This window comes from Electrophorus electricus, chromosome 9, assembly GCF_041902795.1.
Source record: "Electrophorus electricus isolate QZ-2024a chromosome 9, ASM4190279v1, whole genome shotgun sequence".
Taxonomy (NCBI): Eukaryota; Metazoa; Chordata; class Actinopteri; order Gymnotiformes; family Gymnotidae; genus Electrophorus; species Electrophorus electricus.
Window position 1 is genome coordinate 22,737,501 of NC_137505.1, and position 12,630 is coordinate 22,750,130.

The window sequence follows — 12,630 nt, forward strand, 5'->3', positions numbered from 1 at the left end:
CCTCAAAAATGATTTCTTGGTCTTAGTAAGCACAACCAGTACAGAGAGCGTAGCAGCTGATCCAGAATATTCCCTATAGCATATCTCAATACTGTAACTAAACACACTGAACCACAAGTTACTTTTGGAACTTCTCACAAGGTGCGTAAATATGTTCTGTTATGACATGTCTAACTGTTACAATAGATCTGGGTGGGTGTTTCCACAAGTCCCTGCTGAAGAAGTCATGTAAATTAGTCACTTCAGGGCTAGAAGGCACTGCCGTTTCTTTTGCTGGGCTGAAGTTGATTAAACACAGCTTTGGGATTGGCTTTGACTTGCATGGTATTATTGTACATAAGAGGCATTTATGTGTGTGAAAGGTGCAAAACGTTAAAATCCACTTCCTAAGCCCAGCTGGGAGAGCGCTGCGATATACTGAAGTGTTCTTACAGATTTACTCTCTCATCATATACAGCACACTACTGCAGGCCAGCAGGCCACATAGGCTTGCCAAACGTTTGCTGAAGTGTGTGCATGTTTTTGCATTTGTGGCACAGTTTCATTGCAGGCAAGTCCGACTGACTTTTGGTTATGATGCAAACTAAATCATGCCTTAACCACAGAGATCCATTGCTGCATTACTAAGAGCTGGGGACACCAGACATGCCTCCTGTCATTAAATATTAGAGAGAGAGAGTGTGATGTAGGTTGTGCCTGTAACAGGAATATCTTAAAGAGTTTCTGATGAGTCTTCAGTTTCACACAGCTTGACCAATTCTATCATGCACACATAAATACAGAAGTATCATTTGTCACCCTGAAGTTGAAAAATACCATGAATTGCATGCAAGGACATGGGAGGTATTCTGTAGGATCTGTCCTGAGGATAGGGAGGAACTGAATGGGGCAAAAAAGAAATCACCGTAAATGGACACACACACACACACACACACACACACACACACACACACACACACACACACACACACACACACACACACACGTATATACCACATCTAATAATTATGTAGCTCTGTGTTTATTGCACTTTTGGCTGTATTTATATGACATCTAACCTTCTCTGACAGTGTTCCAAGTTTGCAGGCTATTGCTAAGCCAAGGTCTTCCTGGTTTTAAACAACTTTAAATAAAGTGAGGTCAAGGGCATCATGTGCTATAGCATGTATGAGGTGATATTATTGTGCAGAGTCCAGAGTAAAGGATGTAATCTGTTATTAGCATTTTACACAGTCCCTCAGCTCTGAAAATCCTTTCAAAATGAAAAGAGAAGAATCTTGCCCTTGCCTTTCCACTTCTTCTGTCACCTTACTGATGTTCGGAACCAAAGACAAGAACTGTGTCACTGTGGACAAACCCCTGTACATATTCCTCTATAGGCTGTTACATCCTGTTACATCACCTCAAACCTTACAGGATTTCTTTCCTGTTCCTTATTTAAATTAAAACATTTGATATTCTGATACTCTCCTAGACATATATAACAATATTTCTTTTTTAAACCTGCAGTGCAGAATCAAAGACACAAACTTCTTTTACGTACGGTTTTAGTTTATTCATTTCATGCAGTTGCTTATTTTGCGGACTTGAAAATGATATGTGGGGAAGAAGTTTAAAGGGCTTTTCAGTTCTCTGGAGCTCCGTGAAAGCTGTTCGTGAATGAAACGAAACATTCCCCTGGGCTCCAGTCCTGTCCAAACCAGTGTGCATTCTTGGTTAACCAGTTTTTCCCTGCCACTGCTGGCATCCCCATAAAGAGACAAAAAGACACTCCTTACACTTATTACACCGCACAGAACCTGAGCACAGAGCCGAGGCTTGCTGTTGTCAAACTGTTTAAATAACTTAGGAAGGATTGTACTTAGTTGGACTTGTGAGTCTGGCACAAATGTGTTGGAGAAAGAAAGGCAGAGAGAATGAGAGAGAGAGAGAGAGAGAGAGAGAGAGTGAGAGTGAGAGAGAGAGAGAGAGAGAGCAAAGGGGGGGGGGTAGGTATTAAGTGTTACATACTACACAATAGCAGGCTGACTCCAAACTAAACTCAGGGTCAAGAATCAGCTTTAGAGTGTGAGGGTGGAGATACAGTAAATCCAGTTTTTATATCACTAATTGAATACAACTGCCAGCTACCCCTTTCAGTCTAACAGCCTCAATATGGATGATATATTTGACTGACTGTTATATTAATGGATGCCCTGCTGAATTTTTTGCTGCATGAAATATACAGCAAAAATATCTAAGCATTTTGCAATTAAACTTTTACAGTTTAACCAAGTACACAGCAGAATGGGAGGCTTTGCAGAAAAATAGAGGAATGAGAGAAAGAGAGAGAGAGAGAGAGAGAGAGAGAGAAGCAGATGGACAGAGAGAGTCTCTTTGAAAACACTCACATGCTCGTACCTGTGGTTCAGTGTGTAATCAGAACCTAGATAATTTATGCACCCTATTGTAGGCACCTCAGACCTATTAGAGTGGAAACATCACAGAAGAGGAAGATAGAGAGTGGTGTGTGTGTGTGTGTGTGTGTGTGTGTGTGTGTGTGTGTTTGGCCCTGGGTGTCTGTTTTTATGTGTATCCAGAGAGAAGCACAAGGAAGACAAATGCAAAAACCTTTGAAATCAAAGGAAGGTTCACAGGCATATCACATCCTGGGAGTATGTACAGAGTGAGACTTCCAAACAAACACCACAGAACTCAACATACCTTTATGCAACTGTTGAGAGAATCTTATTCAAAAGATTATTAGCAAATTCAAGTTAGAGCCTGTTATGCATCTCTCTGTATCACAGATCTGAATATGCTGTTGCAATAAAAGATAACCCAGACAGAGAAGCTCTTCTTATAGAAAACCTTGACCTCTTTCACATTAAAATTGGATTTTTAAAAATATTATCCATTAAGTCTGTATTTGTATAGTTTATAATAATATAGATTACAGTCAGGAGACAGTCAGATGGTGGCACATTCTGCTTCTGTACTCCCTCACAATAGATCGGAAATGAAACATATGAGATATAGAACCTCTGCTTTTATTTGAAGGTACGTACATCTATGTTAGATACGTAGGAAGCACATCCTCACAGTCTTTTTTTTTTACCACCCTCCCCCCTCTCAGAACTGTGTATCATTAGGTGAACTCATCCATGGAAAGCAGGCTAGCATGCCTCTACCTGTGTACATTTTACTTGGAAAACGAAATGTTTTCTTCTGCATGTGTTTTGACTAATCAGTGAGGGTAAACCCTTGGTCTGTGTGTGTGTGCGTGTGTGTGTGGAATAACACTTTGTTAAACCTGTAACCACTTAAAGGAACTGTTCTGTTAGTGGACGTCTCAAAAGAGCAAAGACAACCATGCACTTTGGAAGTACCCAGTTATTTTTGAGATTAGAGAGAAAGTACAATGGAAACTTAACATGCGATATGTCAGGCTGTCTGACAGCCACCATGTTCCACACATACGGAAGAAGACACAAGCCCTCCCATTGTCTACAAGAAAGGAGCATTTCTGAGTCAACTGCTCAAATGATAAACAATCAATGCACACACAATTTTAAGTTTTAATACATAAAACGAACCCATAAACACATGAGCACACAGCAGATTAAAAGGTGCACATACGTGTTCTCATCATTCATCCATTAGCTATGGATGGAGGGAGTAAAGAGGCTCACTGGCCCCTTTCCCAGACGAGAAACCCCGAACAACCATGACCAGCTGGCCAGAACACACAGTTCAGGGAGATGCTGTGTGAATCTGCCACCAAAGCAGAGGCTCTTTCTCCTGCGGGTTTCTACGGTCACTACACGGGACTGAGCGGCCTGACCAGAGTATTTAACCACTGTAATCATCTAAACACTGTTGGAGCATTGTTGCAGCTTTTATGGCATCTTCATAGTGCCTCAACAAAGATGTAGACAGGAAAGGTAGCAGTTCTCATTATGGTGTTAGTTTATTTCTATATTAGGCATCCATGGAATGTTATTTAGCTAGTTCTAGCTGTTAATACAGACTTGACTTGATCATTTAGATTTATTATAGTGTAAAATAGACATTGTGCATTAGATATATTGTAGATGTCCTATACTGTTTTTATTTGTTCATTCACAAATCTCTCTCTACATGCCTGTATGAAATGCATGATTCTACTCCCCATGGTAATTACAATGCCTCATACCACCTGTGTGACTATGGCTGTGTGTGCTTCCTCTTTCTCCACTGAAGGATTAAAAGTAAAGTTCTCCTTAGACCCATTCTCTTCTGGCCAATCCAGACGCATGGTAGTCAAGAGTCTAAATCACACCAGCTATACCTCAAATGCTGATGACAACAGGAAGACCATGTCATACTTAAAACTTACTATATAAGTTTACTAAAGCTGTAAATATACAGCTTTGGTGTGAGATAACAAAACTGAGGCTGCTCTTATAGTCCACAACACTTACCACTAATTCATAGACAAATGTTCCCCAGACTATGCAAATTCATGGATTGAGTGAACTCCAGACCACCATGTTTCCAGCCCTCTGCAATAGCACGTCCAGTATTCATCTCCTACACCTCTACTTTTATAAATGCACCATGAATAAATTATGCACAGCTGGACACAGTCAATCTTCATGTTTAGCCTGGAACTTTCTGTGCTGATAACTTTGTGTGAAGCTGTTGAAAGGCCTGAGATAAGAACTGGAGAGAGAGAGAGAGAGAGAGAGAGAGAGAGAGAGAGAGAGATGAAGGGTGGAGAGGTGGAGAGTTGACAAACCTGAACTGGCAGAGTGAGACTGAATAGGCCCTAGCAGAGGCAGCAGTGTCGATTTGTCTGATTCGGTTTTCTTTGCTATTGTTCTGCCTGTTTCCCTTTGATCCTCGGCAGGTTCCTCAGGTCCTCTGCTCTCTTTGCCTTCGCCTGTTTGACGTGTAGTACTCTAATCTCCACAATTTCATTCAACCCTCTCTTACTCTAACTTCCTCCCTCAGGGGACTGGACCCTTGTTTGGCCTTAGAGTTCCAGGACAAAGATATGGATGATAACAGTGAGAAGACGCAGCAAAACCGTTGGGCGACTCTGAGAGATCGCGTATCCTAGTGCTTGCAAGCCCCCTGTGAAACCACCTCTCATTGGTCCCATCTGTGTATTCGAGCAAGCACTGCCTAACTGCTAACCTCAGAGCAGATCAAAACAAGCAAACGGTTCCGACATTCCTCTTCCTTCGTCTAATTTCCAGTGCGATCACAGTTATGTGTCTTGATAAAGACTGTGAGTTGGTAAACACTATCCTTCCAGTTACAGTAAAATCCCAAGTGTAACATATTGTTGTTTTAACGGTCTGATTAAGTTAGTTATATTGGATGTGTATTGTGCTTGATGTTACAAAAAAGTAATGGAACTCTAATTCTTCTAGCAGAGGAAACAAAATACCTCAAAATAAATGTCTTTTTATAGTAAAGCAGAAGGAATTTTGCTAATCCTACCTGTGAAAGAGTGCGTACTGTTGCTCGGTGCTTTGTTTTGTCAGCTCATGTGTTTTTGTATGCAGTGATTAGCTTGAACATATTTTGGTAGAGCCTGCATGGATGCACAGGACATACCATAAACACTGGCTATTGGAGGACTTCCTTTCATCATATATGGAGTCTTCAGTGTTTCCATAGTACATTTCCTTCTCATGGAGGAAGTTTCTATTCATAAAGTTACCAATGGCGTGGTGATAATTAGGTGGTCAACTTACCACAGTGGTAAAATTCACTTGTGTCCTAGGTGAAAGCTAGCCAACATAGACATGTAAATAAGGCTATACATATTAAAGGCCCAATACAAGCAACAGAAAGCTGATTAATACCAATCAATGAACTAGTGGTATGCTGAAAACTGCTAATTTCATTAAAAATTGTAACTTTCACTAGGACTGGAAAGTTAGTTTTCTAAATCATGACAGAGCAGAAAACATCTCTCTCCTCAGTCTATATCTGTTCATAGATACACCTATATGATATTTCTTATGGCAAAAATTTCGTGGCATTCTGAGATCCTGTTCAGGTGAGTCAGTTTTCTCTTTGTACTCCTATATCGGCTTCTTTCCGGGAAATTTACCGTCAGACAAGTTCAGGTGATATTTTTCGAGAAGCGGTTCTATCAACCTATGGCTCCCTAACAATGAGGAAAAGTGTGGTAGGACTATATGTCACTCAAATGGTAAAATGTGCCACATTTATTTAATCCACATGGTCCATTATCAGATGAAAAACTATGTTCTAGTTATAATGTGGTGGGAATGAAGAACGCAGATTACCGTCTACTTTTCAAGATATGACCCCTTTTCCAACCAAATTCTATGCAGCATCTAACAGGAGTACTACTACTTTACACAAAATATTTAAAATAGACAGCTCCAGAATCCTCTATTGCAGAAGAATGTTTTTAATCCATGTATTCCAACAACACAGGTTTGGTATGAACCTGATACCAAAATACTAAGATGTTTACAAACCAGTTTTACAGGAGTGTAGGGTTTAGCATTCTGCAGTAAAGGGCCTTCTCACATATGCTGGACTGCTGAGGAAAGGACATGTTGTTTGCATGGATAACATTTATAAATCTGCTGAGTTGTTCTTGAGTCTGAATTGTGGGAGGTTGTTGGTGGCCATACTGGCTGGCACTGTAAGGGACCTGTGTTGCGAAACTATTTGGCACTTAATGGTTTAAAGTAATCTGAATGCTATGAAAAGTAATCAGATTGTTTTAGTTTAATATTGTAACCCTTTGGATTATGTTATATACACATTTTTAATAGGTAATCAGTAATCCGTAATGGCATCCTATCATGTTTACTGGTAATGCATAATGTATAAAGTACTGGCCGTGGAACAGACCGGCATGCAGGGATTCTTCTGGAGCTGGCAAGGACATGGTAGAAGCGCCCTGGCCAAGATGCACAGAAGCACAACATGGAAATAGTCTACTCCCGGCTATGAGAACTAATCACAAAAACGATACCATAGGAAGAGCAAGGAGTGCAAAAACATGTGCAGTTCTCTAAAATTCCCCTAATCCCAAAGAAAACAGCAGTCAGGCAACTAGAACTTGTGAGAATTTTTAATTAGAGCCTTAGGAGAGAAGAAGAGAAAATAGTCACTTAAACCTTTTTGCTGCACCTGGTGTGACATGGCACAAATAGGAGAACGCATACAAGCTACCATTAAACCACACTTGGAACAGCTGCTTGTGGTAACAGGAGACACACCCCACCGATAACAGTTTCTACTTCTTACACGCCCACACACATACACACACACATGCAAATCAACATCTAGGGATGTGCTACAGCCTGCTTCTTAAAGGTGTGGATGAACTAGCAAGATGTTAAATGGACAAATGAACTTTTAACTTGTTAGCTGTATCAATACATGGGATTTGTAACTATAGCTAACTGTAACTTTAACTGATTAATAATCAGATGAATATTAATTGCAGCTTTAGGAATGAGCAGCTTTAGGAACGAGCTTTAACAGTGAGTTGCTCCATGGTAGCAGATGAAATAATTTGGTTCCACCACATACGATTACAATAAGATGAAATCCCTTTCACCCATTCTGCTCCTCATCACAACAACACAGCCACTGAGCAAGGCAGCATGTTCATCACACCTATTCACCTTTTCCTCATACATTTTAGCTCCACCTTCCATCCACTGTACGTCAGAGTGAAGAATGGTGAGCTTCAGAAAGGTGCAGCAGACCTGACCACATTGAATAAATGATAGATATGACAGGTCGTGCATGTTACACTATTTTTATGTTGCATGTGTGTTAATATGCCAGCCAGTGATGGAGCGCACATCTCTGGGGGCACTTATAGACACTAACAGACAGGTGGCTGTGGAGACACCTGTATTGACCAAAACCCCTCCAGAGGCCTACTGAATTAAACCAGCCCATCACTGATAAACACTGTGATGTTGGTTTGAAGCGCTATTATCAACCTGTCATCTGCGCCAACAAAATAAAAGCTTGAACATATTGAATGGGCAATGCCAATAAACCAGGTGGTTGGCAAAGGATTTAAATCCAAATTATACAAATGACCTCTGCTATTCTCTGTACTATATTGTTTTTTAAAACGCACATCACAAAACTCTTGAAATGGTACATGGGCTCAGTCACCTCCATGTGGATCCTTTATGACCAGGAAGTGTTCCGCAATGCAAATAATCGAGCCCGTGTTGTTCTTGCTACGTGTCCCTACAAGCTCTAAGGTGGCTGAATGGATGCAGTTAACTCTACACACTCCAGGGCTTCACCTGCTCTCATAGATCTGCATGGGTGTCATGTACCACACCCATGTATCTCTCCTCCTCCAGGTCAATGTCTGAAGTGTATAAACGCTGTACATTTACAGCATTCAGCATGATTGCCATTTTAAAACATTGAAATCCATGATTCAGCATGCAAAACATTCTAAATGTGAACTGAAACAAAGGGGTTAGAATTAGAATTAGAATTAACAAGGGGGTTAGAATTAGAAATCTAAGGAAGAATGCTCCATTCTCTTTCAAGTCTCTTATCTCTGAAGGCTGACAGAGATTTATTAGGGTCTCCACTGATCTTTAAGCATCTTTTTAGCAACTGAACTATGATATCACATTCGGTGTACAGGAGTAAGCAGTCAGGCAACTCCAGAATGATGCAAGCGCCATGTAAGGCAACAGTGTGGCGTCCCAAAAGCCTCTCCCTACCTGTGCCTGTGAAAATTACCTGCTCAAAATGTCTCCATGTGTGCCTGCAGGTGAAAGATACAGCATGCTAGTGTGCTATTGGCTACTGGGTAGCTCTGGGCCAATCAGATAAGAAGGGACTAAGGACTGAAAAAAAAAACAGCAGCTCCGAAAGAGCTGCTTAAGTCAACACACCCCGCCCTGTAGATCAGCCAACCGGCAGGCAATCTCCTGCTCCCAGCACTGAGTTTGCCGAGCAGGAATAATAGTCCGGGCGAAACACAGTGTTCCGCTTCTCAGGACTACAAAGATTAGCCAAGGCAAACACACAGAGAGCTACTGAGCTGGTTCCGCCAGCATGCTCGAACACAGCAGTACTGTGAATGGAAGGAGTTTTAATCTAAGTTGGGTGGAAGAAAGTCAATCGGTGTAATATAAACACACCAGAGCTGTTCCTCACTGTGGGGGGAAGTGAAGATAATGAATGTGAGAACTACGTGGAGTCTCCAAGATTACTCTCTGACACTATAATCACATACATTCTCACTCATTCTCTCTCTCTCTCTCTCTCTCTCTCTCTCTCTCTCTCTCTCTCTTTCTCTCTCTCTCTCTCTCTCTCTCTCTCACAAACACATTTTCACTATCTTCAACACAAGCTCAATCTTCACCATCTGCTTTTGTTCACATGCATGCTTGTACTTGGTTGATTAATGTGCATGCTTGAACGTGCACATGTGCCTTTTCTTCCTGAGACATCGCCACTATCCTTGATCAGAGCTATTCTGAATAGGATAGATTAACATAAAAAGATACCAAAAACACTACCTGCTTTCTTTCAATTGCAGGTTATGGGTGCAATTATGTTTTGTCAGTCATATATTTAATGTGTCTTTATACCTTTCTATAATTATGCCCCTTCAGGCATTCACTTACCTGGAAGATGATCACTTTAAAGTGGTTCCTCTTGAGCAAGTTGGCATGGTTGGCCTCCAACCGCTTAACCTGCGTGCTCTGCCTCTCCAGCCGCTCCCGCACCTCCTTGACGTAGCCACTAGTCTTGCGAGATCGCTCCAGGAGTTTGGCCACACTGTTGGCCGTGGATGTGTGACTCTTGGCCAGGCGGATCACGTCTCCCTGAACGCCACGCACCACACCCTCCAGCTCCACCTGCCGTTTCTCCATCCGTCGTTGGTTGTCCTGCACGGCCTCGATCATCGCCACTAGCTGGTCAAGCAGTGCCACGACTGTGATGGCACTCACCTGGCCGCCAGTAGGGCTACCGGTGTTTTTGGATCCTCGGCGTGTCAGGGTGTGAATGGGCGATGATGGGGCCGAGCCACGGCCGAAGCTGGGAATGAGAATGTCTTGGGCTTCCACCTCCAGCTCAGAGGAAGCATCAGTGCTGGCTAGACCAGGAATGATGGTGGAGATGCGGTTGGAGTTGGCTGGCAGAGTGGCGGACTTGCGGTTGGTGCTGGCTTGCCCAGGAAGGATGGTGGAGCTCCGGTTGGAGCTGACAGGACCAGGTAGGGTAGTGACGCTGGGGGACTCGGAGATGGCGTGCTCATTTAGGATAGTGGAGCAGGGCTCGGAGCTGACTGCCCCATGCAGAGTAGTGGTGCTGGGGGACTCGGAGCTGGCGTGCTCAGGTAAGGTAGTGGAGCAGGGCTCGGAGCTGGTGGGCCCAGGCAGGGTAGAAGTGCTGTCAGGCTCAGAGCTGGCGGGCCCAGACAGTGTGGCTGTACTGCGGTCGGCGTGAGCTGAGTCTTCGCCCATCCTGTTGAAGGTCTGGTGCAGGGTCTTCTTTGGAAAGATTTTGTAAGGTAAGGTTTCAGATAGTGGTATGATGGATCTCGCTGCAGGGTCTATAAACCTCTTTGCTTGATTTCAGACGGTCACCCGCACACGTGTACACACTTCTCTACCTCCTGGTTCTCTGGAGCACAACAACATTCCCAACAGTCCTCTTAAACTCCCCACACGCCCAGGGGAGGAGCCCGGTTGCCTTGGTAGCTAGCTCAGCCTATTAGTGTAATGTAAGATGGAGGGTCAGTGATATCTTTGTGGTGTATCTGTGTGTGTGTGTGTGTGTGTGTGTGTGTGTGTGTGTGTGTGTGTGTGTGTGTGTGTGTGTGTGTGTGTAAAAGAGACAGGCCTTAAAATCATGCAATTGTGATTTTACAGTATAACATAATGAAGCTGTGATTGCTAGAAGATTAAAACAATTGATGTATAATATGTATGAGAACAAATCAATCATTGTGTGTGTGTGTTCCATTTTTTACTCTCACCCATTTTGTCTCATATTGGGTTTTTTGGCATCTTCTGTCCTTTAGCCTAGAGAGAACACTGACATTTGGACAGTGGATAAAATGTTTAAACAGTGAGCTCATCTTTGCCCCTGGCACCATGCCAGATTTAGCCTCCATCTCACACACACTCAAACACACTGTAACTGTCTGATCACACACATTCATCCATACTGTGAAACTGATCAGTGTTAAATGGGATAGAAAGTGACTGACATATTGTGCCTAACAACACAAAAGAATACTGTAATTATACACCTATAGATTACAACTCTGGTATATATAATATACTACTGGTGATGAGGTGCAGTGTGTGCTTTTTATAACATGGGTGGGGAGTGCATGCCAAGGTTGTAATGACTCATTTTGTAATGAGTGTTTATACAATTACATGACACAAGAACTCACACACAAACACACATACACACATTGTTTATTCTGTAACTAAACCAAAAAAAAAAAAAAAAAGTTATTTAAGATTGGAGATGTCTTGCTATAAAAAGGTCCCAGGGAACATATCTTACATGTACATATACGCATGCACATTCACTCCCCCCCCCCCCCCCAACACCCACCAAGTCACACCTAGAGACACACCTAGTTATGTAATTCTTGTCATTATTGTTTTTTTCAGTGTATGCCAGTATGGATTGCTTTTCTTTTTGTCCTACAGAAAGCAGTCTGCTATAGTTTTCATGGCACTTTGGACATCGTTGCAGGACGCTCCCTGCTGGCCAAAAGTAGCCACTGCAGCTAAGGTCTGTCCTTTTGATTTACTGCCACTAACATACACTTTTCACATGAAATGCAATGTAGTTTTTAATATAGTGTCATATTGGCACCCAGCCAAGCACACGCACTCTTTCACCAATCACAGCTCCCAATCACTTCCCCGATCCTAATAACCCACTTGCTAATTATTGCACTCACCTGTAACTCATTTCACTGTTCCCTGTTTTGCCCCACGGGACCCCTCTGTCCAGTGCTTCACATTAGCTTACACTGACACTAATGCTTGGCTGTCATCTCTGTTTCCCAGGAGGACACGTTTCCTTTGTTAAGTTGCTATTGTGCTTTATTGAGAAGCAGCATACTTCTGATCCCTGACGCCTCTCTCCTCAGTCATCATGTCACGTATTCTCTCTGCACGGTGGTGACAGTATCCCAGAATAATATCCCACAATACTATCTCACAGTAATGATGAGGCTTTACAAGTGTATAGTGCTCAGTGTAGTAATATCCTAAAGAATGTAAGTGACTCTGTCAGCTCAAGGGGTGAGGTGAGGAACTGGTTTGGCTTTCTGATTAAAGTTGACACATCCTGATTTATAATGTATTGCTTCTGGTCTTTGCCCTTTTGAAGGGCATGTCTAGGTTGATTTGGCACAGTGTCTAAGACAATGTGGAAGACACTCTGGTGCAGTGGTAAGCTAATGTCTATCTACCACAACTGTAATGCAAATGATCTATTACAGAAGACAAACAGAGGCATTCTGATGCATATCTGTGTACAGAATGGAAAACAACATATTATAAATATAGGTCAAGAAGTTGGACTCATAAATGCATTTTTTAAAATGAAAAACAAAATTGTTTTGTGTAACATTTGCAA

At 42.3% G+C, this 12,630-nt stretch overlaps 1 protein-coding gene across 1 annotated transcript in view; it reads right to left on the minus strand.

The window, feature by feature from the left end:
• cavin2a (caveolae associated protein 2a) overlaps nucleotides 1-10,646 on the minus strand; it is a 12,684-nt gene extending 2,038 nt beyond the window's left edge. The window contains exon 1 of the mRNA XM_027006832.3: nucleotides 9,642-10,646. Coding sequence (XP_026862633.2) covers nucleotides 9,642-10,484 — 843 coding nt within the window. The 5' untranslated portion in view covers nucleotides 10,485-10,646. The remainder of the gene's footprint in view (nucleotides 1-9,641) is intronic.
• Nucleotides 10,647-12,630: the final 1,984 nt, after the last annotated feature.